This window comes from Lethenteron reissneri, chromosome 13 (genome assembly GCF_015708825.2).
Source record: "Lethenteron reissneri isolate LAM-NWPU_2019-01 chromosome 13, ASM1570882v1, whole genome shotgun sequence".
In the NCBI taxonomy this organism is placed as follows: Eukaryota; Metazoa; Chordata; class Hyperoartia; order Petromyzontiformes; family Petromyzontidae; genus Lethenteron; species Lethenteron reissneri.
The window spans coordinates 8614906-8634693 of NC_083791.1; the positions used below are offsets into that span (position 1 = coordinate 8614906).

The 19788-nt window shown below is 57.1% G+C and overlaps 1 protein-coding gene across 1 annotated transcript in view; it reads left to right on the plus strand.

Annotated features, from left to right (window-relative positions):
* Positions 1–19788, plus strand: part of LOC133342080 (histone-lysine N-methyltransferase 2A-like) — a 72131-nt gene that overhangs the window by 40844 nt on the left and 11499 nt on the right. Inside the window, exons 19-30 of the mRNA XM_061551005.1 lie at positions 308–412; positions 1227–1300; positions 2331–2515; positions 3478–3587; positions 4811–4948; positions 6269–6427; positions 7451–7568; positions 8017–8095; positions 8419–8585; positions 8873–8995; positions 9618–18918; positions 19254–19420. Of these exons, the coding sequence (XP_061406989.1) occupies positions 308–412; positions 1227–1300; positions 2331–2515; positions 3478–3587; positions 4811–4948; positions 6269–6427; positions 7451–7568; positions 8017–8095; positions 8419–8585; positions 8873–8995; positions 9618–18918; positions 19254–19420 (10726 nt within the window). The remainder of the gene's footprint in view (positions 1–307; positions 413–1226; positions 1301–2330; positions 2516–3477; positions 3588–4810; positions 4949–6268; positions 6428–7450; positions 7569–8016; positions 8096–8418; positions 8586–8872; positions 8996–9617; positions 18919–19253; positions 19421–19788) is intronic.

A 19788-nucleotide genomic window follows, 5' to 3' on the forward strand; every position in this document is an offset into this window, starting at 1 on the left:
AGTCGTGAGTTAAAATCCTTGTCGGGGTTCAATCCAGCCTTTCACCCCTCTGGGGTCAATCAGATGAGTAGCACTGTGTGGGAAGTCAACAGTTGTCTTCCTTTTGAAAGACTTGTGCCCACCACAGCAATGTAGGCTTTCCACCACTGGCTCTTGTGCCCACTTAACAATGTAGAATTTCCTCCATCTGCTCTTATGCCCACCATAGCAATGTGAAAATTTCGACCATTGGCTCTTGTGCCTGCCATAGCAGTGTGGGATTTGCACCGCTCTGTCATGTTCATTTTGTTGCTGTTGACGTTGCCAGACGGGGTTTTGCGACGACGTGACGAGGGTGCTCCAGTGCGACGCCGACGTCACGCAGCCGGAGGTCAAGCGAGCGGCCGCGACCCTCAAAGGGCTCTTCACCAGGGTTAGTCGCGCGTCCCCCGGGTCACCGATTTTTCCCAGTTTCCCTATCTTCATACCAAGTGTGCGGGGTGATCTCTGGCCCTGGAGGCCGGAGTGCAGAACCACGGCTTCATTTCCCATGGGCCCGCAAGCCACATGTGGTCAACCGCTTCGAAATGGCCCCCGTGAACGATAATTATCCATCGTGGCGAGCATTTTTATACGAACTAGTCGGGTACTAGGCGAGATGTTAACTAGCTTGCCTCGCATGCAAGAGATTATGGGTTCGATCCAGACCCTGATGCCTGTATATTTGGAGTTTGCATGTCTGTCTACCCGTGGTCACGTGGATTTTTCTCCGGGTCCTCCGGTTTTCCCTCCACATTGAGAAACATGCTATAAATTTCCACGTGATAAGCCGCTTCATTGAGATATGATTTATGCCAGGTCTGTCGGCCTTACCAGGTTAAAATTTGTTAATAAATAAATGACAAGAGAAAGGGAATATTCTCTACATAGCAACAGAGCGAGATCAATTTGAGTGTGCCACCCCCCCCCCCCCACTGGCTCTGCCAGTGACTATGTATGTTGAACTTCTTTGGCCAACCATGCTAATTGGAGGTGCGAATAGAACAGAGAAACGATGTAACCGAGACATTAATCAGGCACAGAGAAAGAGAAAGACAGACAGAGGTTGACACAGAGAGACAGAGCATGGCTCCACTCGGGGTACGCTGAATGCAAAGCCCGCCCTGAATGACGTTGTACCGCTGCTGCTGCTGCGGTTGTGTCATGTGTGAACTAACGACACATCTGTGTCATCGTCCGCCCCACAGCAAATGGAGAAAGTCTTCCCGTGGTTTGACATCCGAGGATCAAGGTTCTGGGACCAGAATCGCACCCAGGATATGTGAGTTGCATTGCGTGGGGGAGGTTGGGGTGGAGGGGGGGATTGTAAAGGTATCACCGACCCCTTGTAAAATCTTATAGTGCAATTAACCCTTTCCCATTCCGATGACGTACCTGCATGTACGTCATCGGTTTTTCTTCCGATTCCGTTCCGATGGCGTACGTTTACGTCATCGGAATAGAATCGAATCGAAACAGAATCGGAAGTAAAAGGCCAACGCGGGAGTGCGTTTGGCACAGTTTTGATGCCAGCTATCATGGAAGTGCGGCAGTCGTGCCGCTTCAGTTCTCTGCGGTAAGTACAGTACAGTGTCTTTAAAAACAGCGGCGCTTCGCCTCTCTTAGTAAAATTGACGCCGAACCGCTTGCGCGTCGTTTCCGAGGTTCGCCGGCGAGCGGTGACGCCCACCCTAGAAACGTGCAGACGTCAACGGAACGGAAAAGGGTTCAGAATGGGCTCTCGCAGCATTTCCTCATGCACAGGGGATCGTGCCGTGAGCATTCCCGTTAGCGTTCAACATTATTTTAGAGCTCGTTTAATAATACCTTTGTCGAGCCTCACCTCGCCCCCCCCCCCCCCCCGAGTGTTTTACTAATACCCCCCCCCCCCCCACTTTAAACAATCTCACGCTGCAGGGTTGTGAGAGTCTGGTTTTAATCGATGGGTCTGTGTGCCGAGCGACTCGCCTAACAAATGTTCAGCTTCATTGTCGTCGCAATTGTTTCCGTCCACGTTTATAAACGCGCTTTTGAGGTTATTTGTATGCTATAAATGCCCACTTGATAAGCCACTTGGTTGAGCTATTATTTGTGGCCAGGTCGCTTCTGAAAAAGAAGCTAATAGCTCAGTGGGTTACCCGTTAAAATTCTGACCTGCCCCGAATGGACATCTATAGCTCATAAAATTTCTCCAGGGTAAAGAGATATATATTCTGATTTCATCTCGCGTCTATTTTCGACAACTTTGCGCTCCCTACGTGACCGATCGACCGACGTTCTTTCCTCCTTCCCTCTCTCCCGCGCACGCCCAGTGGGCTGTTGCCCAACGCCGTGTTGCCCCCTTCCGCGGACCACGATTACGCGCAGTGGCGTGAGCGCGAAGGGGAGGGGGCAGCGCTGGCCGCGGGCGGTGCCCCCCACAGTCAGCCTCCACTCCTCAAGAAGATCGTCCCGGCGCCGCGTCGCAAGGCCTCCACCGACGCTCAGGACGACGGCGGTAAGGGCAACCCTCTGGGCCCATTTTTTTTTACTAAAACTAAACTCCATTGGAACCTCATTTGCCAGTAAAAAATATGATAATTGGTTTTTTACCCTTCTATCTGGCAACAAAACTTACACCTTTTTTACAAGGAGTCATGTTTACATAGACCACAATACCTGCGGTCATAATGCAAACCAAAAACATAACTCTGATAATGTATGCACTGTCCTTGAAGTTGTTTGGTCCACACCCAAGACAGCTTTCCTTAGAGCCTAGTCTCACATGGGTTGGACCAACCCATGTGAGACTAGGCTCACATGGGTTGGTTATGTTTTTTGTTTGCATTATGACCGCAGGTATTGTGGTCTATGTAAACATGACTCCTTGTAAAAAAGGTGTCAGTTTTGTTGCCAGATAGAAGGGTAAAAAAACAATTATAAAACTAAACTATAAACTATTTTATATTTAACCAGGGAAGGCCCACTGAGCTGTTTAGCTCTTTTTCAGAAGCGACCTGGCTGCAAATAATAGCTCGACAAAGTGGCTTGCCATCACGTGGGAATTTATAGCACCGGCCAAATACTCTTAAATGCATGTTTCTACATTGCGAGGGACACATTGGAGGGCCCGGATAAAAATCCACGCGATCACGGGGAGAAACACTCAAACTCCAAATATACAGGCGTCAGGGTCGGGATCGATCCCACGACCTCCTCTGATTTATCCATGTTCCCCTCCACATTTAAAAACATGCGTTTAGAGTATTTAACTGGTATACATATCCCCGTGATAAGCTACTGCACTGAGCTGTCATATGTGGCCAGGTCGCTTCTGAAAAAGAGCTATGTAGCTCAGTGGGCCAAAGGACCTGGTAGAATAAAAATGAGTTTAGTTGAATAAATTTTAGTCTGTTCGGAGCGTTATTTAACTTGGGTTGTGTTACACTGTCCGGGCGTGTGCTGCCACCTGTCTTGCAGCTGGAGCCGACGGTGGCGGCGACAGCGCCATGGAGGTGGACGTCCCGGTGGACAAGGAGGACAACCGCCAGTGCATGCTGTGTCTCGGCTACGGCGACCAGAGCTCAAACGTACGCGCCGCACACTCTTAAAAACCCGCGACTCTCTTCCGCTGAGATTCTCTCTCTCTCATGACTCTGTCTCGGTCTTGCGTATTGCTCGATGAATAGCCAATGTATGAGTCTGTCCAGATTAGTCGTCCTGGAAATGGCTTCGTTTTGGATGTGTGGGGGGGATTGCACGACTGTGTGTGGTCGATGGCCTGGATGGTGTTTCCACAATCGCCTGCCAGGCACTTTCATTGAGTGTGCACGTTGGCACCCCCATATAATTTCTTATTCTTTTCATAACATTTTTAGGTGGGGCACTGCTCCCCATTATTCTGCGGCTTTTCAGTCGATAGTTTTCTTTGACACACCTTAGCCAACGAATATTAGGAACAGTAACAGTGCCTTACTCTTTGGTTCTTTCGGTAAAGTCACAGAGTCTATGTCACAGTCTATGTCTCCTGCTGTATCTGTTCTCCTGCTGTATCTGTTCCACCTGATGACGGGCGCTTGTGTTGCGATCGAAACGTCACGATCTGTGATTTTTCTACCCGCGTGACTTTACCGAAAGAACCAAAGAGTATGGATTCCTGCAGTCACGGAAGCTTCAAATCAAGATCGTAACAGTGCCATTGCGGCACCAAAACTCTGGAACTCCTTCCGCCTGCGAGGTCATGACTTGAAAGACACTTACAAATCTTCATATCTCAAATAAAAACGTATCCGTTTGAAATAGCTTTCTCTCTCTTGACTTATTTTAAAACGTCTTTCTCACTTCTTCTCGCCTTGGTTGATGTTAAACTCTTTGCCGCCTTTCCATGCATAGCGCCCTGAGTACGACTGTTCAAGGGCCGATTTAAAGCTTTCGTGACTGCAGGGATTCATCTTCTTGGTTCTTTCGGTAAAGTCACGTAGAAGGAAAATAATAAAATAATAAAAATAAAATAATTCTCACGACGTTTCGGCCACAACGCAAGCAGCCATCTTCAAGTGGAGAACAGGTCTGTCGAGAAGGCAGAGTCTGAAGTTAAGCTTTATTTTTATTATTTAATTATTTTCCTTCTACGTGACTTTACCGAAAGAACCAAGAAGATGTTCAAGGGCCCTTTGTAAATTATTATTGTTACTATTAAAAGTGCACAGCTCCCAGCGGCTTCCTAATGTTGGCAAAGGAAGGGCCGTTCCAGAATACAAGGTCCGACCGCCAGCGGCTAACAAGGGGGATGCGACCGACGGGCCTCTTGCAGGAGGCGGGGAGGTTGCTCGGAATCGGGCAGGACGAGTGGACGCACTCCAACTGCGCCGTGTGGTCGGCCGAGGTGTTTGAAGACGACGACGGATCGCTCAAGAACGTCCACGCCGCCGTGTGGCGGGGCAAGCAGCTGGTACGTGGGGTTCGGTTGCCGGCACTGTCCCCTCGCTCGCTCCCTCCCTCCCCTCCCTTCGCCAGCAACTCCGATCGCCTCCGCTCAGTGTTCTGGGGGTTCACACATTGAGATCGCTTCACGCACGCAGCACAGCATAAGCTTCAGCCGACCCTTTCCCGTTAGGAGACGTCTGCAAGTTGCAGGGTGGGTCCCCGTTCATTGCTGAATCTCTGAACGCTCGCAAGCGGTTTAGCGTTAATTTTGATTAGAGAGGCGTAGTGCCGTTGTTTTTAGAGACGTTGAACTGCACTCACTGCAGAAAACCGTAGCGACACGAGTGCCAAAACTGTGCCACACGCCCTCCCGCATTGTCCTTTTACTTTTGATTCGGTTCAGAATCGATTTCATTTTGATGATGTAAACGTACGCAATCGGAACGGGAAACGGGTTTAAATGATGTCAGGGGGAGATGTGGCCCGGTGGCTCGCAGATCGGAGGCCCCTAAGTTGGCATTGCTGGGGAGCCTCGTGATTAAACGGTGTTATCTTCCCGGTCACCATTGACAGCACATAAAAAAACAGAAAAATCACCTAAAATGTACACATTTCACCGCTTGTTGAATGAAAAAAATGTAGGTTTGCTTGTCGTGTAGGCGGCGCCAACATCTGATAGCGAGCGTGGCCGTTCACCGTGTAAGCAGGGCTAGTGGCAGAGTGGGTGTGGCTGTGTAAGAGTGATTGGGGCTGAAGGAGGAGGAAGAGGCTGCCAACTCACCACGTGACCCATTTGAACCTTCCAGGAAGTTCAACAAATCCTTCCCCCCCCCCCCCCCCCCCCCCATATCCGACGCATTTACTTTGGCGATCAGTCGAATGCGACGATCATGATCGTTTCAGGTCTCTGATTGGCACGGTTGGCTGCGTATGGCGCGAAAGAAGTTCAAAATACATCTACATGTGCACGTACACACACCCTCTGTTATCCATAAGAGGTGTTTTGGGTTAAATCACTAACATATTAATGTGTCGTTAAACCCGTACGGGTCTCACGTAAGTAAAATATGCCAATTAGTTACTAGTTCAGCACACCAGTGTGTTGGAGAGTCAACACATTTATATTTACGCGATATAACCCAAAAAAACCTCTAATATGGATAATACCCTCCGTTATGTCACTGTCGAAATGTAGCTCAAATCGGCACCGTGTCACCCTTGTTGAAGTTACACAGTCTTAAAGGAAACTGGAGTCACGTGAATAACACAACAGCACGAACCTCTGGCTACATTCGCGTGCCGGTTTAACCCGATGAGGTCTGTTCCTCCCCCCTCCCCCCCGCAGCGGTGCGAGCATTGCGGGCGCATGGGCGCCACCGTAGGCTGCTGCCTGCCCGCGTGCCAGGCCAACTTCCACTTCATGTGCGCCCGCGCCCGCAGCTGCGTCTTCCAGGACGACAAGAAGCTCTATTGCCAGCGGCACAAGGACCTCATCCGAGGGGAGGTGCGTGGAAGCGAGCGAGTGAGCGATCGTCATCAGCGGCATCATCATCACTTAGGGTGCCGCGAGATGTTGACTAATTCCCTTGCCTGGTATTGCAGGAGGTCGTGGGTTTGATCCCGACCCTAATGCCTGCTGTGTATTTGGAGTTTGTGTGCTCTCTCTCTCTCCCCGTGGTCGCGTGGATTTTACTCCTGGTCCTCCAGTTATTCCCGCTACATTTAGATCAATGTGCATTTAGGGTATTTGGCTGCTGTCTATTTTTCCACGTGATAAGCCACTTCCTTGAGCTATCATTTGTGATCGCCAGGTCGTTTCTGAAAAGAGCTGTATAGCTCAGTGGGCCTTACTTGATCAAATAAAAATAGTTTAGTTTTTAATTAACTTAATATACATGCCGTGCCTCCCATGCGGTATATCTCGTGGCGCCTTGTGGCAGTGGACCCCTCAATAGCAGCTCTCACTGTGTGGCGCAAGGTGGACGTTAGTTTGTCAGCACGCGGCGATGTTGCCACGTGCCTTCGTAATTCAATCGTTCGTCCACGTGAAGCCCCAGGAGGCACACGGCAGCGCTGACGGCTGTGCCGTGATGGGAATTCACAACGAGCTTGAAGCCGGCTGCGCAGTTGACCCCCTTTGTCCTGCTGCCGCCTAAAATAATGTCCGCAATTGAGAACCTTGCTGGTGTGCATGAGTACGCACCGAGTGTGGTAAGGACACACGGCATGCAAGACTTGCTGCTAGTGCTGTGCCTGTGGTCGCAATTGTGCCTTTTACTCTCCAGAAATCACCGTTTGTGTGTGTGTGTCATTACTCGTGCTGTGAAGAGTTGTTCGGATGACCCGTCGGCGATTGGCCTCACTCCTTCGGCGGTTCCGGGGGCTCGTCGTCGCTGCTGTCGGTGATGGGCCAGCTGTGGCACTGACGTCGCTTTCTCCCCCTCCTCCCCTTTCCTCCCCATCCTCACCCCCCCTGCACTTCCCGTGTTGTCCGCTGCGTATCCCCGTGTTGTCCCCGCGCACGCAGGTTGTGGCGGAGGATGGGTTCGAGGTCCTGCGTCGCGTCTTTGTCGACTTCGAGGGGATTGGCCTTCGTCGGAAGTTCCTCTCCGGCCTGGAGCCCGACAAGATCCAGATGATGATCGGTGACTGCAGCCTCCACCGCTATCGCCGTCTCTGCCATCATCTTTGCCACCTTGAGAACCGCCACTACAACCACTGTTGTCCGACGCCACCGTGATGAATCATTACGCAAATAGTTAAAAGTGATACATTTTTCTAAACTTTTCCAAATGTGTAACGGTGCTCAGGAGGGGCAGTTGATCTTTTTAAGACGTTTTGTCTAACCCAGGGGTCGGCGACCAAAATGAACATGGACCATTTTCTTTCTAATTCGGTAAAACACTCAATATTTCAAGAGCCGCAACACACGTGAAGAACGTCACGGAGAACTCCTTAAAGAGCCGCGTGCGCACATTGCCGACCCCCGGTCTAAACCGACAATGTTGAACATTCCCAGTGCCTAGAATACACAGTGGTTTGTTACGATCCGTTCTTCACCGCCGTGTGTCCCCTGCGCGTGGCGTGATTCAGGTTCTCTGACCATCGAGTGCCTGGGCGTCCTCAATGACCTGTCGCTCTACGAAGGGAAGCTCTTCCCCATTGGATATCAGTGAGTGACGCGTTTAAGCTTTCCCAACGCAGAAAGACGCACCACATCTTTGCCGTTGGGCATCCAGATGTTTGCGAGCGCTCTCGGATAAAGTGCTGCACTCGGACGGGTGCGTGGTAGGGGCGGTGTGTTCCTGGTTTTTTAGATTGTCAAGAAAAATCAGAAATATCAGAGGGGTTCAGAAAACAACACTTCGCACGATCCGAAAATGTTTTCCTCGGATTAATCCAAAAAATGTGACAAGACAGGAATTTTAGTGAGTTGATGTTCTCAGCCCAGCCGTCAGTGACGTCTCTCTCTCCGTCCCGCCGCCGCCGCCGTAGGTGCACGCGTGTCTACTGGAGCACGGCGGACGCACGCCGCCTTTGCGTCTACACCTGCAAGGTGCTCGAGTTCCGTCCGGAGAGCACTACCACGGACGTGAACAGCACGCTCATCCACGGGGAGAACCAGACCATCACGCACAGCCCGCCGCCACCCACCGCCGCCGGTACGCCACGGCTAGCGTCATTGGCCTCACCTAGGTTGACTCGGCCTTAACGGAGTACCTTGTTCAATGTGTAAACGTCAACGCTGGGGATACAGAGGCTGGGGATACAGAGATGTTGAACTTCTTTCGCTCCCTATGTAACCAACAGCGCTGATCGTAGGTGCGGGGAGGAGGACAACAATCGTGCCGACCTTAATAGCCGGTCGCTAACACCACACGCCCCAACAAAAACAGTCTGTATGGCTACACGGTGGGCCAATCTTTGTTTTTGCACGCGCAACACGCAGGAGGCTTGGACGTGGTGATGACAGTGCAGTGCTCGGTGGCACCCATGGCGCGCCCGTGCCCAGCTCCCCGCCCCAGTGTGCCCACCAGCTTCTCGCCGACGCGACGACCTTTGCCCTCACCGGGTACGTTCCCATGCCCTCGTCAACGCTCGTTCGTTGCACCACAATGTTGTTAACCGTCGCGGGTGGTCAAATCCACGATGGGGAAAACTTGCGATGTGGGGCAAGCTTCTTGGCATATTTAAAAAGCGAGTGATGATGATCGCGATGTGTAAAAGTAAAACTAAACTATTTTTTATTTTACCAGGTAAGGCCCCACTGAGCTATATAGCTGCTTTTCAGAAGTGACCTGGCTATAACAAATGATTGTCCAATGAAGTGGCCCTATCATGTGGAAATTGATATCAGCCAAATACTCCAAATGCACGTTTATAAATGTGGAGGGAAAAACCAGAGGACCCGAAGAAAGAGCCACGTCACCATGGGAAGAGAGACACTCAAACTCAAAATTTTCAGGCGTCACTTGGGGATCAAACCCACGTGGTGCCCTTAATAACAAACGCACGCTGTCAGAAAAAATGCGACGTCACACGATCGCCTTGTGCCCACAACTACAGAAAATGTTTTTACAAATAACTAACTTTAGTGGGGGATAGTTGGTTTACCTTTAGACCTTCGATCATTATGGTTAAAGTTTTACTGCATCGTAGCAACCCCAGCGATGCGCTTTGTTGTTGTGTGGCAGGCGGCTCTCCCAGCAGGAACTCGCACATCCTGGCGATCAGCGATGGCGTCGTGTCGCCCACGCGGCGCAATGTCGCGGTACGTCGTCCCGCCCCGCTCCCCTCGCCAGGGCACCACCACCTCCTGCTGCACGCCCAGCACGGCAAGCTGCAGCAGAGGCAGCAGCAGCAGCAACAGCTGCAGCAGCAGCAAGAACGACTGCAGGACAAGTCACAGCTTGACAAACAGCTGCTAGAAAAGCAGCAGCAGCAGAGGGTGCAGCAAGAGAAGCAGCAGCAGCCAGAGAAGCAACACAAACAGCAGCAGCCGGAGGGACTGTCATTAGATAAACAGCAGAGACAGCAACAAGTCAAACAACCAGAAAAACAAAAGCAACAGCAGCAGGACAAACAGCAGGAGCGGCAGCAGCAAGATAAGCAACAGCAGAGGCAAGACAAGCAGCAGGCGGAAAAGCAACAGCAAAGGCAGCAGCCGGAGAAGGAGCAGCAAAAACAGCAGCCTGAAAAGCAGCCAAAGCAGCAGATGGAGAAGTTGCAGCAGAAACAGCAGGACAAGCAGCAGCAGTTGGAAAGGCAACAGCCAAAACAACAGCTCGAAAAGCAACCGCAGAAACTGCAGGACAAGCAGCAGCCGGAAAAGCAGACGCAGCAGCAGAAACAGCAGTTGGAAAAGACACAAAAGCCACCACAAGAGAGGCAGCAGCAGCAAGAAAAACTGAAAGAGCAGCAGCTTGAGAAGCAGCCACACAAACAGCAGGACAGACAGCACACGGAAAGGCTACAGAAGCAACGTCAGGAGAAGCAGCAAAGGCAACCACAACCGCAGCAGCAGCAGCACAAGCATCATGAGAAGCCGTCTCCGTCAAAACAGCCAGCAGAGAAACAGTTGAAACAACAGTCATCAGAGAAACAGCCGAAACAACAGCCTTCAGAGAAACAGCCAAAACAACTGTCAACAGAGAAACAGCCAAAACAACAGCTGGCAGAAAAACAGTCTAAACAACAGCCATCAGAGAAAACTCCGAAACAACAGCCAGCAGAGAAACAGTCTAAACAACAGCTGGCAGAGAAAAGTCAGAAACAACTGTCTACAGAGAAACAGCCAAAACAACTGTCAACAGAGAAACAGCTGAAACAACAGCCAGCAGAGAAGGGTCAGAAACAACAGCTAGCAGAGAAACCGTCTAAACAACAGGTGGTAGAGAAAAGTCAGAAACAACAGTCATCGGAGAAACTTTCTAAACAGCAGTTGGCAGAGAAACAGTCTAAACAACAGCCGGCAGAGAAAACTCCGAAACAACAGCTATCAGAGAAACCATCTAAACAACAGTCAGCAGAGAAACCATCTAAACAACAGCTGGCAGAGAAAAGTCAGAAACAACTGTCAACAGAGAAAGTTTCTAAACAGCAGCTGGCAGAGAAAACTCCGAAACAGCTCGCAGAGAAACCGTCTAAACAACAGCTGCCAGAGAAAAGTCAGAAACAACTGTCTACAGAGAAACTTTCTAAACAGCAGCCGGCAGAGAAACAGTCTAAACAACAGCTGGAAGAGAAAAGTCAGAAACAACAGCCAGCAGAGAAACAGCCAAAACAACTGTCAACAGAGAAACAGCTGAAACAACAGCCAGAAGAGAAGGGTCAGAAACAACAGCTAGCAGAGAAACCGTCTAAACAACAGGTGTTAGAGAAAACTCCGAAGCTCCTGTCAACAGAGAAACCGTCTAAACAACAGCCGGCAGAGAAAAGTCCGAAACAACAGCTAGCAGAGAAAAGTCCGAAACAACTGTTTACAGAGAAACTGTCTAAACAACAGCCGGCAGAGAAAACTCCGAAGCTCCTGTCTACAGAGAAACCGTCTAAACAACAGCCGGCAGAGAAAACTCCGAAACAACAGCTAGCAGAGAAAAGTCCGAAACAACAGCTGGCAGAGAAAACTCCGAAACTCCTGTCTACAGAGAAACTGTCTAAACAACAGCCGGCAGAGAAAACTCCGAAACAACAGCTAGCAGAGAAAAGTCAGAAACAACTGTCTACAGAGAAACTATCTAAACAGCAGCTGACAGAGAAAAGTCAGAAAACACAGACAGCAGACAAAAGTCCGAAACAACAGCCGCCAGAGAACCCGCTGAAACAACAGCATACAGATAAGCAGCTTAAACAACAGCATGTAGAGAAGCAGTTAAAACAACAACAGCAGGCAGAGAAAAGTATGAAGCAGCCACCAGAGAAGCAGCTTAAACATCCAGAAAAACAGCAAGAGAAGCATCACCAACAGAAACAGCAGTCCCAGCAGAAACAGCCACAGCAGAAACAGGATCGACCAGACGAGAAGGAGCATCAGAAACAACAGCAGCAGCAGCAGCACGAGAGACAGCACGAGTTGCCACCACAAAAGCCACAGCAAGACAAGCCACGTGAGTTACAGCAGAATCAGCAGCAGCAGCAGGCGCCACAGAAACCGCAAGAGCAACACGTGGAAAAGCAGCAGCAACAGCAGGTTCACCAGCAGCTGAAACCACAGCACAAGCAGCAGTCTTTGACTAAACTACCAGACAAGCATCAGCAAGCCCCCTTTCCACAAAAGCAGCTCCAACATAGCCTACAAGAGAAACAGTCAGACAAGCAGCACAGGCAGCATCAGCTCACCCAACAGAAGCAGCTTCCCAGGCAGGAGAAGCCACAGCAGCAGCAGCAGCCGCAGCAGAGACAGCAAAAACAGCAGCCGGGCCAGCCTGAAAAACCCCATCAACAAAGGACGCAACAGCCAACGCAAAAACAGGTGCACGGCAGCCAAGACAGCCAGCAGGAGAAACGACAGCAACACTCGCAACCGAGGCAGCAGCAGCAGCAGCAACAGAAAGCGGACGTCAAAACGCCCGCCCCCAAAGCGGCACCACACCCCCGCCCTTCCCTCAGCGTTTCCGCCCTGACGTTGACCACCACGGCGCACACGGCAGCGGCGGCGGCGTCTCTGCCGGCAAGCGGGCTCGGTGCCAGGATCCGGCAGCCGGCGCCGCCGCGGGGCAGGCAGCTCCTGCCGCCGGCGCCGCCGATCGGGCAGAGAATGGCGGCAAAACCTCCGTCGGCCTCCCCGTCGCCGGATGCCCGCCCGCAGGATAGACGCTCCGTCTCCAAGCCTGCTGGTGGCGCCGCTCTTCAAGCCGGGGCGGCACGGCGCACGTCGCCGGCCTCGTCCATCGTTGCGTCGGTTTGCTTGTCGTCATCGTCTTCGTCATCCGATGACGACGACGATAAAAAGAAGGGAGGGAGGGCGAAGAAACAAAGGAAAATGACGGCTGCGGAGGAGGCCATTTTGGCAATGCCCCTTATGGCCATCCCTCCGCGCCTGCCGGCTTTGGGTCAACAAGGTCGGCAGAGCACGGTCAAGCAGCCCCCTTCGCTCGGCACCACCCCAGCAACGGCTCCGGCAAAAGAGACTCCGGGCAAGCCGCCCAGAGGTGTCCAAACACCATCCGTCCTGCCGAAAGGGCCAGCGGTTGTCCCGGCGCCGGCAGCGGATGACGGCGATGAGGCGAAGAGGTTGAAGGAGGAGGCCCGCAGGGAGGTCGCTTTGGCAGCGACGGCGGCGAGGGTCGGGGGCAGCGGCGCCACCGCTGACGATTTGTGCCGCGAGGGCGATGGTGGAAAGGGACGTTCAAGCGAGGCGTTCGCGACCGCCCCGTCGGCCACGTCGGCCACGTCGCCAACGTCGGCCCCGTCGGCGCCGTCGTCAAAGCGGGACAAGAAAAAGAAGAAGAAAGACAGCGGCAAGAAAAAGACGAAGGACAAGGACCGGTCGAGGGAGAGGCGGAGGAGAAAGTCGGCCGAACGGCGGTCGCGCAGCGAAAGTGCTGGCAAAGCGGCGTGCGCCGCCGACGGAGAGGGCGACGGCGACAAGAAGCAGGGGCCCAAGTTGCTGCCGAGCGACGATGCCGGCAGCGGCGTCGGTTCCGGCATCGGATCTGGCAGCGGTGACACCAGGGCTCCGGGAGGAGAGCCGGCGTCGAGCGTCCCGTGCGACCGGAGGGATGAAGCGCTGCCAAAAGGAACCACGGTGTCCGTGGAGGCCTCGGCGTCGGCACCGGCGGGCGGACAGACGAGGGAGAAGTCGTCGGAACGTCGATCCGACGGTGCGGACGGCGTCAGGAAGTTCCCGTCCGTGGCAGTGGAGATGCAGCCGCCCTCTCTCGTTGCGGCGGCGGCGTCGGCGGATGGCGCGCTCGTCGGTGACGGCGAAACTCGGAGAGGTGGCGGTGAGAGAAGGTCACAGAGCAAGGTGCGCGGCGCCGGCGGCGGCGGCGGCGGCGGTGGCCCCGGTGGTGGCGCCGTCGGTGGCGCCTGTGTTTCCGGCGTTTCTGGATCAAGCGGCAAGAAGGAGCGGGCGAAGATCTCGAGCGACGGTGCCACGTCAGATGTCGCGCGAAGCGCAGACACTAGCCGGTCGGCTTCCCCGGCAAAGACGGGCGCAAAGTCAGGAGCGGAGGATTTGGAACCGGCTCGGCCGCCGGCGGCTGCGCCGGCAGAGCCGTCGGCGCAGCCGCCGGCACAACAGAGGGAGCCGCTGGAGTGTCCGCTGTGCGGGCAGTCGTACTCCAACAAGTCACAGTCGCGCTTCGAGCGGCACGTGGCGCGGTGCAGGCACCGAGCGAGGAAGTCCAAGAAAGGGAAGGAAGTGAAGAAATCGCAAACGGCAGAAGTTCCATCGGCGTCAACCACCACCACCACCACCACGAGCAGCACCACGAGCAGCAGCACCACCACCGCCGCCATCGCCACCGGTAGCAGCGTCGGTCACAAGGCTGACGGAGAATCTGAGAAAGACGTGACTGCAGAGGTGGCGTCGGAGCAAGCGCAGGCGCGCGAGGCTCGCCCGGAGAGACAGCCAGAAGAGATGCAAGGGTGCGATCGTGACGCGGACCCGCCACACGCACACCACCACCACCTTGCGGCAGCCGAAACCAGCCAAGCCGCTGAGACGGGCGTTGGGTCGCCCGAGCTCCAGGACGCAGTGCAGCCCGAGCGGCCGCACTCGCCGACACCCAGCGGTGAAGTGAGCGCTGGGCAGCAGCAGCAGCCGCAGCAGCAGCCTCAGCAGCAGCAGGAGGAAGAGGAGGAACCGGCGAAGGTGGTGACGCCATTGCGCCGTCGCTACCCGAAGCGGAGCGCCCGCGCCCGCTCGGCGACGTGCTACGGGCTGACGCCGTTTTACGGCGTGCGCTCCTACGGCGGCGCCGACGTCGGGGACGCCGGGGACGCCGGCGCCTCGCCCTACGTCTCCCGTGGCAGGAGGGGGGCAGGTGGCAGCAAGGACCCGGCTACGCGCGGGCAGACGGACGGAGCCGACGATTACGACGACGATGACGACGACGACGATGACGGCGAGGACGACGATGACGGCGATGGCGGTGGCGGAACCCGTGGCCGCTTTGGAGAGCGCAGCTGCTACTTCAGTTACCCGCGCACGGTGCTCGGGATGGACGAGGTGGGTGACAACGAGGAGCGATTAGGAGGAGGGAACTGGTTCGGCGAGGAGGCTCGTGGTGATGACTACCTGCCGCGAATCGGACAGTTTGATGGGGCTGCCGACGACGACGACGACGATGAAGACGACGATGATGACGACGGCAGCAGCACCAGCTCCGACAGCGAGGCTTCGTCGAGAGCGCCGTTTGACGACGACGACGACGGCAACAACCACGGATCCGACGCCGCCGCCGCCAGGTCGAGGAACGGCAGCGACGATGGCGCCGGTAACGGTGAGGAGGAAGAGGAGGACAATGAGGTCAACGATGACGATGAAGGCGACGATGACGATGGTGGCGACGATGACGACGACGCCGATGACACGGAGAGCAGCGACGGGGTCACTGATCGCAAACGACGCACGCACAGGCGCAGCGCCAACAGCGACGACGACGACGATAATGAAGATGACGACGACGACGAAACCAGCGCCGGCGGCGCCAGGCCCGGCAAGCACCAGGGCCACCGCATGCTGACCGGCCTTTCGGGCCTCACTCCACCAGGCGTTTCATTCGCGGGCGACGGTCTCCCTTTGGCGGCGGCACCAACGCCGGCGGCGGTGGCCACCACCGCCACCACCTCCTCCGCCACCTCCTCGTCATCGGCGGCGGGGTTGGCGCGGGCCGACGGTGACGCCGGTGCGGACACCTCGCCTCGCGGACCCTCCGACAAGGCCCTTCTGGAGAGCTTCGGTGCGGGCGGCTTTCCCGAATCGGTCATCGGTGCCATCAGCGATGACTTTGGCAACATCCTTCCGTCTGACATCATGGACTTTGTGCTGCGCAACGACCCCGTGCTGGATTCCAGCGAGGAAGCATCGGATCTGGTGGCCGGCGTGGTCGCTAGCGTGGTGGCCGGAGCCAGCACCGGCGGAGGCAGCGGCGCCGGCGCCGGAGCGGTAGCGGCGCCGGTTGTCTCGTCCGCGCAGGGGCCGGCCGCGGTCGCCGTGGAGCAAGCGGTGGTGCCGCCTCTGGGCACTGTCCTTGAGCCGTCGGAGGAGCTGGTGGCGGCCGTGACGGGCGGGAGAGGGATGGGCGGCGACGGCGAGATCGTGGCCAGCGGTGCGGCCGGCGTGGTCGCGGTCGCCGGGGTCGCGGGCGTTGGCGGCGGCGCCGGCGTTGGCAGGGAATCTGACGGCGAGCGGAGCAGCCTCATGGACATGCTGTCCCAGCAGCTCGCCGGCGTCCCGGCCGAAACGTCGGCCGTGATCGTCGGAGCTGACGGAACCGCGGCCTCCGCGGCGTCGCCGCCACCGGCGACGCCGTTCGGTGAACTTCCGGCCGACCTTTGCGTGCTGACCACGCACGGCCCGGGCGGCGTCGCCGGCGCCGCCCTCGTGACAGCAGCCGCAGCGACGGCCGGCGGCGGCGAAGGAGTGGCGTACGGTGCTTTGCCCGCATCGTCCGGCGGCGGTCCCTCGCCGCAGGCGGTCGTGCTCGGCGTCCCTGCGCGGGCGCAAGCGCCCGCCACGACCAACGCCGACATTTTCGCGGCGCTGGCAGGCGTCCACCCTGCGGCAGGGAGCGATGAGACACCGACCGTCATCTCTCCGGGGTGCTGCCCCGGCGCTGGCGCCGTGGCCGCCGTCCCCACCGCTCAGCAGCAGCAGCAGACGGCACCGTCGGCAGTCTCGTCGTCGGTGACGGCGGCATCGCCGTCCGTCGTCGCTCCGGCAGAATCGCTCATCCCGCCGGCAGCCCCCGCTGGGGAGGAGCGCGACGGCGCCCGGGGCTCCTTCGCGTCGCCCCTCTTGGGCGCTTCCATCGCCGTCGCCGGCGGCGCCCAGACGGTGCCGACCGCCGCCGAATCCCTGTCGGTGGCGCCGCCGCAGGCGTCGGCGCTCTCCTTCGGGCCGCTGATCGTGGTGGACCAGAATGGGCAGCCGCTCTACATCCTGCAGCCGCAGGCGTGCGGCGAAGGGCTCGGCGCCGGTTTCGCGCTGGCGCCTCAGCCGTCCGTGAGCTCGACCGTGCAGCAAGCGCTCCCGTTCGGCGTCGAGATGGCGCTGACGGCCGGAACGGCGCCGGGCTTCTTGCAGCCGACGTCGGTGGCGGGGGTCGGCACGGGAGTGTCCGGCGCCCAAAGCTTCGTGGGCTCCAACTTCGTGCTGACATCTTCGCCGGTGACGCTCAGCGCTCAGACGCAGAACTTCGTCTTGGGTGCCGGCATGAGTTCGCTGCTGTCGCAGCAGCAACAGCAGCAGCAGCTGGAGAGAGCCTTCGCCGGGCTCGGCCAGCAGCTGGGCAACGCCGTCACGAGCACGGGCGCCGCCGCGTACCTGACCCCTGGCGCCGTCCAGCCGGTCGGCACGCAGGCGGTGCTCGCGCCCTTCGGCACGCAGCTCTCGCTGCAGGAAGCCGGCATCGGCATCAACGCGGCGCTGACGGTTCCTGCGGCGCTTCCTCACCACCAGCAACAGCAACAGCAGCAGCAGCACGCCGGCGCACAGCTATCCGCGGTGGCGGCGCCAGCGCAGGCTCGCGTCGGGGCCGGCGCGAGTAAGAGGCCCGCCAGCGGGAAGTCGTCGGGTGCCGCGCGGAGGAATAAGAAGATAGCGCCGTCTTCGCGTGCCACGGAGCCGGCTGGGCCCAACATGGCTCTGCTCAATTTCACGCCGGCTGTTCAGACGGAGGCGAGCGGCGGCGGCGGCGCCGTGGCCGGGGGCGCCGACTCGGCAGCCCGGCCCATTCAGCGCACGCTGCCTGCCATTCTGCGGCGCTCGCAGTCGGGTCTGCTGTACCTAGAGCAGCAGCAGCAGCAGCCGGTGCCTTCCTCGGCCGCCCTAATTAACCCGGCGCTGGCGTTCGGGGCCCAGGCGGTTTCCGGATTTACCAGCGCTGCCGTCTCGTCGGTCGCAGACCCATCCGTTTCGTCGGCGGTCAGCACCGCGCTGACCATGAACGTGATGAGCCTCATCCCAACGCAGCAGCAACAGCAGCAGCAGCTCAGTGCCGCGTCCGCTGCCTCCATCTTCGGACCGTTGCTGGCGGCCGGCGGAGCCGGCAGCGCCTCGTCCATCGTCGCTTCCTCAACCGCGTCGCCAACCTCCGCAGCGCCCTCTTCGTCGTTAACTTCTTCGCTGCTCGGAGCTGACGCGCAGCCAGGCGGGATCAGCGGCCTGCTGCTCAAGGCGAGCCAGCAAAGTCTTGGTCTGAACCAGCAGCAGCAGCAGCAGGCGCAGAGCCACATGCACCTGCAGTCGCAGCTTCACCACCAGCAGCAGCAGGCGGTGCCGGTGTCACTGGGCGCCTCCCTGCTGTCGCAGCTGTCGCACGACTGCGCGTCGGCGCAGCAGTTTGGCGCGGCCTGCCCGCTGCAGCCGCCCCCGTCGCACGACGCCCTGAGGACAATCAGCACGGTCGACGGGCGCGCCATCGGGGTCATGACCTCGCCGCTCGACCTCCCGCTGCCGCAGCCGCCGCACGCCCACGGCCAGGGTCACGCCCAGGGTCACCAGGCGGCCTTCTGCCGGGGCGGTGGCGGCGAGCCGACCCCGTCGCACGGTCACCACCGCGCTCGCGGCAAGCGGGCCGGCTCGCCGGCGCCGGGCAGTGCCGGCAAGAGGGCCCGCGGAGTCCTCGTGTGGACCGACGCCTTCGGGGTGCAGCACGGCATGTTGGGGGCGGCGGCGGCGGTGGCGGCGGCGGCGGCGGCTCCGTCACCGGCCGCGGTGGCATCTTCGTCGATGTCTTCGTCGTCCTCGTCGTCGTCGTCGTCCTCGTCGGTGTCGTCGTCGTCTTCGTCGTCGCCGTCGGCTGGGGCCACGGCCGCGATGACGAGGTGAGGGGCAGGGGGTGTTACAGAGGTGGCAATTTGTGGATTTGTCGAGTCGATACAAAAAATTGCGGTTGCAGTCGATGAGCACAGACCCAAAAGGCCTAAAATCTGAGGCTGTCGACAAAAATAGCACGACTAAAGGTGTAATGTGTAAGAGTTCAGAACGGGTTTCTTAATTCGAACAAGGGTTCTGAGAATTCCAAAGTGGAGCAGTGTGAGGAAAGGAGCCGTAAGAGAAGTGTTTTGACCTTCGGCACGATATGTGTGGATGTATGTTGAACTTGTTTTGCACCGTACATTTTTATTTCTTTGCGTCCGTTTGCGTTTTCCCGTTGCAGCGCCGCGTCGCTGTCGAGCGCCGAGCAGGCGGTGCCGCAGCCGATGGCGCCCGACGCCCAGGTGGAGCTGTACGGGGACGTGGGCGGCGCCGTCGGGGACGTGGAGGAGATGGACGGAACCGGCGCGGTGCACGCCGCTCACGGCGACTGCGAGAGGTTCATCAATGGTACGGCCCCGCCCCGCCGCCGTTGTCAAACACGCGCGCCTGCTTGCGTGTGCATGCCGAAACACGCGTGTGCGTGCCGAAACATGCGTGTGCGTGCCGAAACATGCGTGTGCGTGCCGAAACACGCGTGTGCGCACTCGCGCGCGAGCAACCGACCTCAAAAGAGAAATGCACTAGTGCACGCACGCGCGCGCACACACACGTGTACACTCACGGACACGTACAAAATGTGTCTTTAGTTTGTTGTCTTCCCCCGCCCTCCGCCGCATCTGCCGACTAGCACGGTTGACTCCGTACGATGCGAAAGAAGTTCGAAGTTCAGCATACATACATTCATATAAAGTTAAAGGTCCCCCGTGTAGCCTTAA